Genomic DNA, 16,748 nt, shown 5'->3' on the forward strand with positions numbered 1-16,748 from the left:
AAAACTACTGCTTACTCTGCTTGGCTTTGGGCCACTTCAACTTATAAACAGGAAAAAAGTGATGCCATGGAAAAGATATATACAGAAAGCCTGCACACACTAAAAAAGCAGATAAACACACTTTTTATGGAAATTCAAAAAATCATTTTAGACTATTGACTTGTAGGTATGGAGGAAAAAAATCCACCACAATCCAGATCCCACAAACATCTGCACAGGCTCTTAATGAAAGCAGAAGTATCCATGTGCCTAGAAGTCAAAACTTCACAAAGCAAGAACCCAAGCAGAGAGTTTAACATATTATCTCCAGTATTCTCACTCCGGAACCTGAATATACTTTAGGTGCCAAGCAGAAAAAGATAAAGAGGAGAAAACTTTCAGCTGAAAAAATAGGCAGCAAAATTTTTCAAACACTATGTTGCTGTTCCATGGTGCAGGTTCAATCCCACGGCATGGCACAGAAGCTGTTCCAAGTATTCTCTGACAGACCCAACTGCTCTGTACAAACAGCTAATGTTTCCAGCCATACTTCATGATATAATAGCCATTTCTTGGGCTCTTACACAACTAGAAATCATGCAAACAAATATAGCACATGGCTCTTAGCAAATTTTAGACTATTTAAGGGGAGTATTCCTATGAGAGAATTTTCCAGGCATGCAGATTATGAAATATTTTAGTAAGAGTCACAGAATTCATACTATACTCCTCCACAGCCTGGCAGAAAATTTGTAACATCATTACCTTCCTTGTACCCTTCCAGAAAAATGTGCACAAGCACAAATAACATTTTTTTGGAAGTGGAGATTGGTAGTATTACAGGAAGAAATCAAGGAAAGAAGCTTTAAGTCATCAAAACACAAGAACAGGACTATTTTTCCTATCAAGAATGGAGGATCTTTCCTTCCCATTAGAAGGAATTCTAACAACCAAGCATTTACTGTATTTCACATACATAAACAAGAAAAAAAAGGCTTAGAACAAGCATAGAAGAATGCAATGAGGAGTTAAGAAAAAAAAAAAAGGCACTAAAAAAGGTATAACATAACAAAACAAACAAAATCCAGTAAAACAACAGTGTGAAAAAGCAGCATTATCTTATTGAAATATTCATGTAAAGGGAGCTCTCAGTGTGCCAGGATTTAGCCCTGACGAGGTACCAGCAGCAGCCCTCCACCACTCTCCCCCTTTGCCAGTGGGATGTAAGAATTAGGAAAGGTAAAACTCGTGTCCTGAGATAAAGACAGTTTAGTAATTGAAATAAAATAAAATACTAAAACAACATTAATTATATAGTATTATAATTATAATCAATAGGGAGATGAGAGGGTGGGGGAAGGGGTGACCCAGGAAAAAAAACCTAAGAGAAACAAGTGATGCACAATACCATCAGTCACCACAGATTGACTGATGCCCAGAGTGCTTGCCAGGAAGAAAATTAACTCTATTCCAGCCAAAACCAGGGCACTGAAATATTTGTAACATTATCCCTTATTCTGGTACCGTATCTTCCTGTTAACCCATCCACATCTTGCATTACATTAACAGTGACAACCCTTATGTTTAAATGACACATCTCCATTTGAACTTCTAATATGAAGCAGATGCCATACGAGATCATTTAAAATACCTAGGGTGCAAGAACTAACAAAAAAAGATGCAAAGCTATCAGTTGAAAAAGATTTAAAGCCTATCTTTCTCAGAGAAAAAAAAAGAAAAAAAAATTGGTTAAAAAGAGTCTGTCTTCATGTGGATTTCATTTTGCCAAGGTAATTTGCGGGTGAAAAAAGGGCTGTATAAGCAGCAAAACTAAACATTAAAAGGCAAAGAAAATAACTCCAAACCCCATCATTATTTTTTAATTGAACACAGCTTTTCCAAGAATCTATAGTGTTCTCAATCATGCTTATTAATATTCTTTAAAGCAGTTTCTCATTTTGACCTTTCTGTGGCGAGGCAAGTATATTTCTCAAGCTCAGTAGTTTGATGATGTAGACCAAAAGAATAATTTAGATTATTTCATAAGCAGATGTTACAAAGCAGAGCATGCATTTCCAAATTAAAGACATATCCCTGGTCTTCTTGCTATTATTAAACTGAAATTTTTACTTCAGAAAATATTCTGAATTTTTAATTTCCATGCCTTTGCACATTCACATCTAAAATATGCCAGATTAGACATGGATTAAGTTGTTCATACCCTGTGAACTACAATCAAAAGAACTGTATATTAATTTTATATTCTATATTTTCTTTTAAAAAAAATTGTTTCAGTCTCACACTATCCTTAAATACTCACGTTGGGGGCAGGGGATGGCAGTGTATTAACACTTGCTAGCATCCACTTCAGCTGCCTTGAAACTGGCATCTAAAAGGCACACCTCCAAAGAACAATTTCAGGCCACAAAATCAAAATTTCCAGTTCCTCTAAATACTACAAGTTAAAAGTGAAATAAAAATATAAAAGTGATAGTCACAGAGCATGGCTTAAAATTAATGCACCTCATTTGAAAATAATCAAGGAAGTACATCTGCATTATTTTCCAAATAGATCTGATAAATAGGCAACTCGTATCTCTTATAACTAACTTCTTGAAACAAACATTTATTATATGTCTGCTAACATTAAATCTGTAGTTACTATAACTATTCAAAGAACAACTAATTTATGTAAAAACATAGCCTCCTATCTTCCTTTATAATTCAAAAGTAGCAAAACTAACATATACCAACATTATAATAAATAATTCTGATATGTTAAAGGCAATTGCACTCTTGTGTCCAAAACAGAATATGTTCAAACACGCAAAGTACCAGATTTACAATACTGTGGTAATTCTAACCAAGAAGTACCATCAAGCCAATTCTTTACATCACACTTTGACCAAATTAAAATAGAGATGCTCTAATGATAGTTTCTGGTTCCAGTGGGGGTTTTTTTGGGGTTTTTTTTTTTTGTTTTTTTTTTTTTCTTTGATCTATCAAAAGCAATTGCCACTCTTGAGAAGTCTCCACATACTGAACATGCTTCACGTGTTCCTACCAAGAAGCTATCTTTCCATCTCACTTTATTTCATATGGTTATAAAGCTATGAAGGCATCACCATGTCATAAATAAAAAAAACTAGTGTCTATCACCAGGCATGCCAGAATTAAATATGACTCTCACTATAAAGCCACAATAAATGCTCAATAAATGCTCTCCAGTTCAAGAACAAAACCACAAATACCACATAGAGATGGTATAACTATGCACAACTGCTAAAAGCACAAAAATTTATATGTGTCAATATGAACATACCATTCTACTACAACTGCTCAGCATATACAGAATTAAGCAGAATCACTAATAGTTCAGCTTTCTACCGCACTTAACTGACACCTCGTATAATCTTCACAAGAAGTCCAACTCTGCACATTCTTACAATCAGCTAGGCTTGCAAACTGGCACTGATCCTTTCAACAGACGTTTCAGCTTCTCCATACTGAAAGACTTAGCAAATGCAGTTACCTGCCTTTAATAAACACCTTTTTTACTCCTCTTAATATACGACTTAACCTCGTGTGCACCTTGAAAAACAACTAAACTTACTAAAGAATTAGCAACAGAAAGAGAAAAAACATCATTAAGTAGACTTAGCAAAGTTCATCAGATGACATCCAAAGAGCTGATATGAGTAACATGATGTTTAAGAGAAAAGCTGTTTTCGCCAGTTATGGACGTAACACCATGTGTTAAATGCAGCACGACTTTCAAAAGCCATCTTTACTTTCCATAAATGAGAATGTCAATACAGCCCTAAAAAAACAAAAAACAAACAAACAAAAAACAAAACCCAAACAAACAAACATACAAAAAAAAAAAAAAAGCCCTAGGAATTTCCACTAGAGACACTTTTCCTAGCTGATCTTTCCTCGAGGTGAGTTACTCTTTTTTACCAAGGAGATGCAGATATCGCAGTGGAGGCAAAATACTTTACGGACAGTGAAATGCCTTTTAAGATCAAGATCAATCTTCCAGATGAAGTAAAGAATCATTAGCACTTCTAGTCCAATATCCTTTCACATTTGACAGCCATGAATGGAGAAGTTCCATTCTGTTGACACATATTGGAAAAAAACACAAAAGAAACAACACCAGAAGAGACCAAACCATCAGTGAACATTTTTCTGCCAGGAGAAACAACACATCAAACATTCTCCTAACCATGCATGTAAAGTACAGCAGTTTCACTGCCTCTCTGTGGTGGTAGTGTGTTTATAGGATTTTACAATGTTTTATTATATTAATTAGGAGTTTAATGTTAGGAAGTTTCAATTGGTATGTTCCTTGTACCCCCTATTTCTTCCCCTCATAATGGTTTCTCCCAGGTTGTTTACGCCTAAGTTTTCCCGCCACTTAGCTGTCCCTCAGAGTGTCAATCTCCCTGTTCCTCCCCTTTTACATACTCTCAAATAATGTCTCCGTCCAAATTGTGCTGCCCACCTCCCTGTCTGTCATTGTAGCCACCCCCATTTTGTCCTCGAAGGTTCCTCCCCTCCCCTATCTTCTCCCCATTGGTTGTGATCAATGATGTAATTAGATTGTAATCTATTTCCATTGATTGTCCCATGTTGCTGCCCCTTCACACCCACACCCTTTGTAAATTGTAGCCTGACTCCATTTTCTCTGGCACTTGTCTCTGGAATAAAGTCTCTTTGGACTTGACACAAGTGTCCCCTCCTTTGTCCCTTCACCTTGGATCCTCATGGCACCTCAGTGCAAGCACTGCCCACACCGCGGGTGTAAATTGTAGCCAGACTCCATTTTCTCTGGCACTTGTCTGGAATAAAACCTCCTTGGACTTCACACAAGTGTCTCCTCCTTTGCCCTTTCACCTTGGATCCTCAGTGCAAGCGCTACCCACACCTCCTGGTAATCTCAGCAGAAACCCAGGGGTGGCCACTCTCAACCCTCACTGGCCACACCAAGGAATTGCTAGCCAGCCCCTTGACACCCAGAATGTGTTATACCCCTCGACTTTCAAGATTAGATCACAATACAAGTTTTTATCGAAAGTTAAAATATTAGGATCAAGAGTACAGCTAAGAGGATGCTCAGCAAAACAATCCCAAGCTCGGCCCTGATGCCTGAGTTTAGTTCATTGTTTTTCCCTCTGGTGACAAGTAATTGACTGAAACAGGTAGACCTTCATGAAGAGTCTTTCCCTTTAGAAAAAAGCAAGCAAAGAAACAAACTCTCCTCATGCCCAATCTAGAAATCTCCTGGATTTGTCTGTAAATGATGACACTATTTCAAAATCAGAAGATGAGTCACACACCATACTATCTGAAAATGTTTTACGTATTTTTTTTAGGCAATTACTACTAACAAGCATTTACCTGCTACTGTGACTTACGTATACTGTAAAACTTAATCTTTCAATTTGAGTGTCTGCAAGAGCTCTTTTGAGCCAAATTGTTTTGGCTATTGCAATTGCCATTAAACACAGGACTTTTAAACACAGGAACTGTACTAGTATATACCAAAACTTCAGAACAAACCCCAGAAAGCCCCTTTCTAGAGAATAAAAAGTCCAGTATTCAGTATTCCTTAATCCAACATTAAGGTCTTTGTATACCAAATATATTCACTGTGATGAATACATTATATGGTAAAGGTTATCATTTTCTCCACTGTGACTTTCCAAATCATGGAAAATACAAAAGCTTTTATCTCCCAACAGTAGCATACTACGTCAATTTGTCTATGGGATTGCTAAGAGCTTAAGAAGATTAAGAGAGGTTTTGAGATCAGGCTTTAAGATAAGGTTATCATTTACACCAGGAATGTCCATGCACTTTTAAAACAAAAAGTTGAAATAGAGTTTCATCAGACAAAACCTCCAATTCCAAATAATGTATACTGGAAAAATATTCTTCTCCTAATATATTTTATTTGGGAAGCCTCAGAGAGACTAATCTGCCTCATGTACTGTGTGGTCTCAGGACATAGCTGCTTTTGAACTATATAATACAACGTGAAAGTAAAAATTCAAGTTCTCCCTCAACTTTCTGCATCGTAATAGTTTACTATGTTGTCAATCACGAATTTCAAGCTTGTCTATAAAACCTAGCTCATTTTAGAGCAAGATTTCTATCAGTATAAACACCCAAGTTTCCGAGACATAAGCACTACTAAAAATACATTCTAAGAAAAGACTTAATTAGACACCTCATTTCTTCACCCTCCAGGCCTGAAGAACAATGTCTTGTTTTCTGACCTTCTCCCATACCACTTCCTAATTAGTAACTTCATATATGCATAAACAACTTAATTCTGGCTGCCATTCATGAAGAACAGCTCAGGAAAACATCTAAGGCCCTGATCCCAAAACCACACAGACACGCGTTTAAATATAAGCATGTGGGAAACTCCAGCACAGCCTTGGAAGCGGCTCTTGTGTTTGACTATAAACAAGCACATCAACCCATATGTTAGGACCACAATCCTGAAATCAGCGAAGCTTCAGGATGAACGAACCACATGTTCAAAACCAGCTCCTCAGAGGGACCCCGCTGTGGAGCGGTTTCCAAGAGGAAATCCAAACACACGTCTGTGGAACTGACGATGAGAGCCCCGAAGACACTCAGCGGGGGTATCACAAGGCAAAAGTCTGACTTCGCAATCAGCATTTTGGAGCACCACGAAAGAACTCGACGTGACCGGTCACTGTGCTCCGCGAATTCCCGCAGTTACTGTCAGCCCGCTGCGAGGGGCGGAGCCTGGCTCCGGGCACGGATACGGACACATCACCCCCTCCCTCTCTTCTCTCACACACACTCACACACACAAAAATCCTTCCAGGAGCGGGGCTCAGTCGGCAGGCTGCAGAAGGCCGGCGGCCGCCGCGTGAGGCAGGCAGGGCGGCCGAGGCCCCGACGCCGCCCGGGGCACATCAAAGTGCGATAAGGCGCAGGCGAGAGGGCGAGCGCACACAGTGCCCCGCACAGCGCAACCCCCGCGGCCGCCCCGGCAGCCAGGGGCGCGGGGCTGGGGAGCGCCGGCGGCAGCAGCGCCACAGCCGCAGGCGCCCGCCCGAGCTGCCCGCGCTTCGCACCGCCGCATCCCGACCGACCGTCGGGGAAAGAGCCATCGCCGCGCCGGGCACCGGCTCAAAGGTGGCCCCGAGCACTCCGCTGCCGGCCGGGCGGCACACGGCCTGCCGCCAGCCACCGCCGCGATCCGCCTCGCCGTGCTCAGAGCAGCGGGAGTTTGCCCTCCCCTCTCGTCCCGTCCCGCCCGTGGCCCCCACCCGGGACGGACCCCGGGCGCTGCGGAGGACAACTCCGCGGCCCTGCTGCGCTACCAGCCGGGGGCGCGACGCCCGGACCCGCTCCCAGTCCCCCGGGGCCCCTCTCCCGCTCACCTGGCGGCGGGGCTCTGGAGCCCGGGGCGCCGCGGGGTGCGCCGTGCCCGGCGGGGCTGCCCTGGCCCTGGCTCCGCGCTCCCGCCTCCGGCAAGCTCGGCCCGTGGAGGGGCGGCGGCGGGCAGAGGGCGGCGGGCGGCGGAAAGCGACCGGAACCGCCGCTCATGGCGAGTCCCGGGAAGCCGAAGCAGGAGCGGACACGGGCGCGGGTCTGGGGGAGTGCCGGGAGAAGGGAGGCAGCCGAGGGGGAGGTGGAGGCGGCGACGGCGGCCCCACCAGCGGGGGAGGAGGCAACGGAGGAGGCGGGGGGCGGCGGAGGGGAGGAGGAGAAGGCAGGCAGGAAGGGGGCGGCGGAAGAAGCCACCCATCTGCCGCTCCGGCCCGCCTCGCCGGCCTGACGGAGGTGCCGCTCGCCGCCGCTTTCCTCGCCGCGCGGAGCGACGCCGCGGTCCCGCTGGCGGGCAGGGGCGTGAAAGCCGGCGTCGGGCTGCGCCCCGGGGGCTGCCGAGCGGGCGGCCACCGGCATCGCCGCCCGCTCCGGCCGCCGCCCCAAGAGCAGCCGCACCGCGGGGACGGCGGAGCGGTCAGCGCCGGCGGGGACGCGTGGGCGGCATGGGCGGCGTGGGGAGCCTCCGGCCGGGGCGCAGCCCACCGCCGGGCGGGGGGCGCCGCTGCCCAGCCGTGCCGGCAGCTCGAGCCGCGCAGCTGCTTAGTGCTGCCGCCGAGGAGGAGGAGGAAGTCTCCCCGCCTGCTTCCTCCCTCCCTGCCTCCCTCCTTCCCTCCCTGCCCCAGCGGCCCGCCGGCAGTCCGGCGCCTCCCCAAGGCTTCTCGCTGCCCGCAGCAGCGCCGCCGCAGGGCGTGACGACCCGCGGGGCGCGCACGGGCGCGGCCGCCCCGCACTGCGGCGGGGCCCCCTCGGGACAGCGGGAGCGGGGTCTGTGCCGGGACCCCGGCGGGCCGCAGCCCTTGCGAGCAGAGCCCGGAACCATCCTCGCCCTGTCCCGGCAAGGGCGCCGCCGCCCTTCGCCCTCGCTGTCCGGCTGCGCGCCCCCCGAGCCGGCACGGCGCTCCGGGGGCGGGGGGCAAAGGTTGCCATCGACGGGTGAGCCCGCCCCCACGGGCACGTGTAAGGAGCGGGGACCGCCCATCCCGGCGTCAGCGGGGGGCGGTGAGCACCGATCACTCACAGGGATAAACCCGCCTGCCGGTTTGTATGCAAAAAAGTCAAGGATGCCGGTAAAGGGATAGGTTAAGGACAGGGATGTCCTTAAGCTGTCACGGTGACGCCGGTTTCGTCGTCAGACGGACAGGATTCTAGCGAATCGGTTGGCCTGAGGAGGCGCCAGGAGCGCAGCCGAGACGCAGCGAAGAGTTTCTCTCAAAGTGAGGGAAATGCCTCTGTGCGTGCGTCCTCTGCGATGCGGAGAAACAGCTGCGTGTGCGGAGAGAGCCCAGCGGGCTTGGCTCTCAGGAAGAGTGGAACAGTGGGAAAAATGACACATGCATTAACAAAGAAAACGCATAGCGAAATTTACTAGCCAGAGGGGTGCACTTGCTGTCCTCAGTGGAACAGCAGTAATTTTCTGAGTCCTAAATGTGCAGACATAATTATTTTGCGCATCACAGCAGTGCTTCTTTCTCCTGTGTGCGTGCCATGCTATGAGTGGGAAATGTTTCCACAAATCCTGCATTTGCCAGCATTGCCCCACTGTGCCAGTCTTTTCCCTCACTTCATGTCATTTGTTGGAGGTTTTCGTCCGATGTGGGAGCAAGTGACCATGACTCCCCAGAAGATTAACGACTCTGGGGGATTTTAGCAGACTATTGATGAAATTCTTGTGTCCCAACAATTTTTTAAGGTCATTCAAAACCTTTCTTGATTTGTTAGTTAAAGCTTCATGGAGTGTTTCAGGTCTCCAGCCCTGAAATAGAAAACAACTTCAACAGCTCCTGTCTCCTGATTCAGTGAAACATGCGGATCTGAAGTACCTTCCTTACACTTCCCCTTTCCGAGGTGTCTGCGCTTCTTTCAGATTGCTGCTCTCTGGCATGCACATGCAGCCTGCACGGAGCTCTTGGCAGTTCACAGCAGGCAGAAAATGATGAAGAGAGGCACTATTGCTTTTGTAATGATTCATTTTTCACTCACTTCCTGGGGGGAAGTTGCTTTAAAACTACTCCCATGTTGAAGGTAATACTTAAAAGTGCATTGTGGCAAAGACTTCCTTTGTTGTGAGCCCTCCAAAAATGGCAAATTTGAATACTAATTATACACTACAGGGAAAGGTGTGAAAATAGCACCAGTCCTTCAGCTAACACAATCTTTCTAATCTTTTTGTATACAGAAATAAGCAAAGAAAAGATATTTCTGCAGTATGAAGTGACTTCAGCTGTTAGTCTAACACACACTCCAGACTCCAGGCTGGCTGGAAGTTGAGGAAGGCTGCTTCTGTGCAATTTGGGGCAGGAGTCTTGCAGACATAACCTCACCATTGCAGTGCACTGCACTTCATTTTCTTCTGGAGCTTTGGTGTTCCATTTTCCTGATAGTTCTAAATTTAAATAAAGCCTTTTCAAGAGAACATCATTTAAAAAGCTAGATACAGATTTTTTTTTTTTTTTCTGGAGTCACTTTACTCAAGTATGAGAAGAGTCTAATACCCTATTAGTTAGGGTAGGTTACCCTATTAGTTAGGGTAGGTGCCACATTTGGAAAACAGGCAATCTTTTAGCAGTGTACAAAAAGCCTTCAGATCTGCTTAAGGTCTTCAGGTACTTAAAGACGAGGTTTTGTCTAAGGTTTAAAACAGCTGTTAACTCATTTTTCTGAACAGACACATACTGCTGGCCATCCAGAATTACACTCCTTGGTAGTTTATATCAAGTAGATCCAGGGAAAATTTGTAGAAAGCTTTTTTTTCTCCTTTGTTTTTATTTTTGTTATAAAGTTTACAAATTTGCAATGCTGTCTGAAAAAGCGGTAAAAAATTAAAGTCTAGGTATCCTTACCTCTCCCAATGGTCTGAAATAATCAGTTACAGGTGCGATATTCAGGGTTCTTACTGTGGGATTAGATGTATTGTTTCACTAAAAATTGAAAAACATCCACTGTGCCCAGAGTATCTCTTAAAAGCTGATAGCCTCTGAAATGGTGTTTAAGACTTTGCATAAGCCAGACTTTACCATGGGATGATTCCTACCATGAATCCTTCATTATCACTGCTTTGTTTCTGTTGGTGTTGCTGAAGTTCTGATGATTAAAAAAAAAAAAATGAAAATTACTGCAAGTAAGGCTGGAAAGACTGAAAAAAATTATTATAGACCTCGAAAATTGATATGATAACTGATCTGCGAAATGCTTCAGAGACACTGGGGACTATTCATCTGAAGAGGTGAGACAATCTGTAGCACAGGTCAAGTGCCCATGCAGCAATGCCCAGAGCTGCACTGGAACACTGTGGTCTGATCACTGTCACTGAGGTGTGGAGGGACAAACTGCATGGCTGGAGCGCTGCATCAGGGCTATAAACCCTCCAGAAGGGACAGGCAAGGAGGGAGGAGTGGGCAGCACTGGGAATGATGTTACCTCTGTGTGGAAAATGGATGAACTGCAGAGAGCTGCCATGGAAAACCAGCAATGAACAGGTAAAATGGGTAAAAATGTATAGGCAAAAACTGGGGTCAAACTAACAAGGGAAATCTCATGGCTGATGTTTACTACAGGCCACCAGACCTAGAGGAGGATGTTAATGAAGTGTTTTTACTTCAGCTACAGGAAGAGTCACACTCCAGGCTCTGATACAGGTGAGGGGCTTTAACCGCTCTGACATCTGCTGGGAAAGTAGCACAGCAATTTCTGTCTCATGTAAGCAGGCCAGGAGACTCCTGGAGTGCATTAATCCAGGTGATAGCCCAACCAGAGAATAAACTTTACCACAATAATAAGAATAATAAGGACTTCTGCAGGTGTGTGGTCAGAAAAGGAGACCAAAATAAATGTAAGCCCCCAATAAATAGGATAACTGGTCTAGTGCAGAAAAGGATGAGGCACTCATCATTTTTTTGTTTCAGTTTTCAGTGCTAAACTCTCTTCCCACATTTCTTGAGCCCCTGGTACCTAATCTAAATTAACCCTTCTTTGGTTTAGAGTAATCCTTCTCCAATAAGTTTTGATTTGTGTGGAAAAAATACACAGTTAAAATGAGTATGAGAAATACAATACGGAAGGGACAGTGCAGGCAAAAGCATAGGTAGTTTCATCATGCATTTTATTTTATCAGTGGCAGGATGTTTCTCACCTTTCAGAAGCTGCTCTGGATTAAAAAAAGATGACAAGATTTTTACGCTGTGATGGCACAGACTTTCCACAAGAAACCCAGGTAAAACAGCTTCAGTCATTCTAAATTTCTTATACTCTAGTCTTCAGATACATTAAAATGCCCATGCAAGAGGGATGTTGCGAAGCTCTTTCATGTTACAGTGGAGAATATGACATTGTTTGTAGTAGATAATGGAGCTTTATCTTACACCGTAAAACACCATTCATGCATCCCTCTGTTTCTGAACAAATAGTAGCAAAAATATGGACCAGCTTTCTCAAATGACTATTAGACATGGTAGGTAATATTTAAGCACAATGTGAAGTTGCATGATTCTGATAGCTACCAAGTAATGGTGGAAGAGTGTAGCCAGACTGGATGGAACATCAAACTGAAGAAAAGTAGACCTGCTGTTACTGATTTAAAAGCTAACCTTTGGGCAGTTAGATTCCTGGACTGTGTTCACTCCCCTTCTGCTCAGATTTTACCTAGTGTATATTCAAGGGACTGTCATGGGTGGTCTCGTGGGGAAAGTGGGAAAAGGTGCACCACACTCTTTGGCTCACAATTTGCTTTACACAAATACATCCCTGGGCTGTCAGTATGTTGCAAACAGCTTCTCTTTTATCCCATAGCAATCTAGTTGACATTCCACATTACAAGTTACCTTCTAATGCTATCCATCCTATGGATTGATGAAAGGATTAGATAACTGAAGTTATATTCTTTTGAATTCATAGTGATACAAGAACCGATATATCAATATTATCATAATTGATAAAAGAACTAGAGGAGTGGGGGATTGTTACCAAGTCTCATTCTCCCTGTGTAGCTGCCAGTAAAAAAAAATCTCATGGCACATGTTGACTGCCAGTAGATTATAGAACCTTGAACAGTGTCCCTGAACTACTCACTGCAGCTGTTCCCAGGAAAAGTGGTATAGTTAATATTCTTAATGAGTAAGGTGCATGTACTGAACAACACCAGCAATATACTTTACCTATCTTGGTGTGGTATTCAGGAAATCAGGAAAGGATTCAACCCCTATCACTCTAGATATACAGAGTCACTTTGCTGGACTTTCAAGGAAAAGGAATAAGGGAAACTGAGAATGAAACTAGTCTTTACTGAGGCTTGGCTACAATCCAATAATTATTTTTCCTCCACTAGGAACTGATAAATGAATAAGTGAAAGCTGTCATTCAGCTTGCATACTACAGAAAGTAACTATCTAGAAAGTATACTAAGTATTCTCTGGATCTTTATTAATACACTGATGATGAGGTGTTATAACTGGAGACAGTGTTGACAACATCTGAACAGATCGGAAGCCTCTTGTATCAGACAATGCTAACCCTTGCATTGAGAGGTCTGATGTTCTATATTGTAAACCCACGAAAGTTGGTAAATATTGCAGTAACTTGAACAGTGAGGTCCAAATACCAAAAAGCTTGCATCAATGCTGGCAGAATTCTGAACTTCAACTTGGTTCTAATATGGAGCATAACATACTCTCAAACTGAAGAACTGGAAACCTGAAAAAATATATATGAAAAAGCTATTATGTAACAAAAAACAAGTGACTATTGCAGTCAACCATAATACCTGCTGGAATTTTCTGAATCACAAGAGATATTGAACAAATGGCTGGACATCATTGGTGTGATATTTTTATGGGATTCACACCATCTGTATCTGGCATATTACATCTTATATCCTGTGATCATTGTAGTATTGTGTTCTGTTTTATTAGCTTTTATATTCTTGTGCTGGTATATTTGCATATTGCTTTCCTCTCCATGTCAAAAATATATCACATTTAACACATCAATTGTTTAAATGATTACCAGCCAGTGAGGTATCATCCAGAGATATTCTTCTGGATGCTGCATCGTAGTGTATAAGAAATGTATGTATAATCAATGGAATACATGCAAGGACTATTCTGAAAGCTAGGTTTATATTTGCTTACTCACTGACAGCTTCAGACCCTGGTTTAAAGAAATAATCGGTATGCAGTCTTGAACTGTGGCCAAATTTCAATTTTTCCCCCCACAAAATGCCTTCAAAATATCATTGTACCTTCCCTAAAGAATTAAAAGGTACAGTAAGAAGGTCCAGATAGCTGGAAAAGATTTATGAAGGAAATTTTAATTTATGTTTTGTACATTGGTGATGATTATAGGTGAAAGACACATGATGGAGCCCTGTTTTCCTAGAGCCTGCTGAGGGGAAGTGGTGAATAAATACTTTGGTTTTCTTTGCTTGTCTGTGCAGACTTTACTTTACCAATTAAACTATTTTTATCACAACACATGATTTTTCTGTCTTTAAGCCTCTGATTGTCTTTCCCATCCCAGCTGACGGGAGTGGTTATGTGGGGTCTAGCTGCCTGCTGGAGTTAGTCCATCACGATCTGTGCATCTGAGGTGGGGAGCTTTCAAACAAAGCAGAGGAGCCATGACACATGCATATATGCTTTTTTTTCCTTTGATATTGCTAATTTTAACTTTCAATTCAGCGCTGTAATTTCTAGGCAGCAACTGTGGCTGTTGTCTGTAGACACTTCTGGAGCCATGTTGACATTCTGGCAAACTACTGGTTCCAAATTCTTCAAGCAACATCAGAGGTGTTTTCCTGGGTAAAAGCACAGATCCAGACTATGAAGTAGAATCTTCTCTCGCTTCTCCTGGTGAACAGTGGCACATACTCACATCTTCTTCATCAGCATTATTAGTTCAGTCCCTTCACTTGTGCAGGGGACCCTGAAATCTAGCACTTGTGGCACAATGATCTGTTGAGCCTTGAGGCTCAGTGTGAGTGTTAAAGAAAATTCCTCAAGTAGCTCTATGTACCTAGTGGGATTACTTACTCAGGATTGACCAAGAGGCTGTTCTATAGGCCTGCCTACCTTTATCAAAAGTAAAATATTTAGATAGAAACACTTAAATGTCTGCATGACTCAAGCATCAAAGTCTTGTTCAGAGATGTTAAGGACCAGATCTTAAATGGCTGTCACATGCCAAGATGAGATTTGAGCAGGGATTCTGCCAAGCAGGAGTTCATCACAATGTCTAGATTAATGCACAGCATTAAACTTATGCCCTTCAGGAATCTCACAAGACTTTGTGAAACTGGCATTTTTAAAGTAAAAAAAAAAAACAAACAAACAAACAAAAAAAACTCAACCAAAACCAAATTTTCTACTACTTATTTTCATCATTATCCATTAGTTATTAGTATTTTAAAAATCTTTATAGGACCTCCATTCAGCAAAACACTGTTAAATGTTTACCATCTCCAGAAATCACGCTTTGAGAAGCTGTAACAAATGGAATTAATAATGTTAATTAAATATTTAATGCCTTTAAATAGATTGAAAATTCAAGGCATGATCAAACTATTAATGTCAAAATCCTGCAAAAATGAGTAGTGCTAAAATTTGGGAATTGGTCTTGGCCAGCCTCGGCATTATCATGGAATCATAGAATGGCATGGGTTGGAAGGGACCTTGAAAGATTATCTAGTTCCAGCCCTGTACACCATGGGCAGCAATGCCACCACTAGATTAAGGTGCTCAGGGCTACATCCAACATGGTCTTGGGATGGGGTAGCCACAACTTTTCTGGGCCATCTGTTCCAGTTCCACACTATCCTCTACTGAATAAAGTATTTCTTCCTACCATCTAATATAAATTTCCCCACATGCACACTTTAAAAAAAAATAATAAAAAATTAAAGTTCCAAACCATTTCCCCTTGTCCTATCACTATGTACCCATGTAAGTTGCCATTAGAAGTGTGGTCTGCCCACACTGATCTTTCCTTTGGCCCTGTACAAAAGTACATTGCAGACCTGTCTGTCACTATGAGAGGAGTTTTTTTCTCACAAACTATTAACCTTCTTCATCATATATGATGGACCTGCTCTGGGTGTGAATAGTGGTTTCCTCACCCTCCGCTACCATTTAAAAAAAAAAAGCTTATGACAACATGTTTGTCGGTGTTTACCATTGTTACACAAAACCTCAATTCTCTTGTTAAAAATACTAACTACACAATGCAAAACATCTGCATTGTCTTAATCAGCAGAGATACTTTTACACTTTCATTGAACAGAGAACATCTTGGAGGGAAAGAAACATCATGACATTTATATGTAGCTGCTCACCTGGCACTGGAAGCTGTACAAAACACTTTTCATTTCCTCTCCATCACCTACACACTCCTTATTGAGGATGAGTGTTGATTATTCTGGTACGATTTCCCTTGGTACCAGGTAATGCCTTTTCCCTGTTTCTTTCTGTTTCTGGATTCTGATTTTTTAAAATACCTGGTGTTGATTACAGAACAATGTTGTGTGGGCCTTCAGCATATAAAAAAGTCTTGTGGGTGCCTTTGGTGGAACTGTACTTTTCCTTACATGGGAGTCTAGAGATCAATTAATGAAATTATACTAAATGGGAGGCTGAATCAGAAGCATTATTGACCTATATACAGAAGTATGTAAAGCTATTATGTACTTTCCTCTACGGTGGTCAGACTTTACCTAAACCAATTAAACTTTTATAGCTACATTTTCTTCAGCAATAGAGTAGAAGTGGTTTAGATTCTGGATTACACCTTACAGGAGGCTTTTGAAGCCACCCTGTTATTTGGATGCTGTAGTAATAGAAATTAAGATCTCCGGTGCATGGCAGTTCACAACCCCTTGCACATTATGACAAACACATCCAATCAGCAAATCAAAGACTGGAATAAATCACGAACTTTCTACGAACTGTGCTTGGTAAGCTGAAAATTTGCTACAAGCAACAAATAGTTGTGAGCTGCCAGTGTTAGACAAGAGATCAGTTCTTAGAAGATAAGTTTGCAAAATTAGTCTGTATGTTGGATGTAGTACAGAATGCAAAAGGAAGTGGCAAAGAGAGGAGAGGAGCTTACTGGTGAGGCAGTATTTTACCTGAACATAACACTGACTAAAAGATAGACTCTTCACTCTAATAATAGCTACATTTATT

General features: G+C 43.0%; 1 protein-coding gene across 1 annotated transcript in view; it reads right to left on the bottom strand.

Annotated features, from left to right (window-relative positions):
- RNF38 (ring finger protein 38) overlaps nt 1-7,935 on the bottom strand; it is a 107,907-nt gene extending 99,972 nt beyond the window's left edge. The window contains exon 1 of the mRNA XM_021533862.4: nt 7,410-7,935. Within this exon, the coding sequence (XP_021389537.4) occupies nt 7,410-7,935 (526 nt within the window). The remainder of the gene's footprint in view (nt 1-7,409) is intronic.
- Nucleotides 7,936-16,748: the final 8,813 nt, after the last annotated feature.

The sequence above is a fragment of the Lonchura striata genome, chromosome Z (genome assembly GCF_050655825.1).
Source record: "Lonchura striata isolate lonStrDom1 chromosome Z, ASM5065582v1, whole genome shotgun sequence".
In the NCBI taxonomy this organism is placed as follows: Eukaryota; Metazoa; Chordata; class Aves; order Passeriformes; family Estrildidae; genus Lonchura; species Lonchura striata.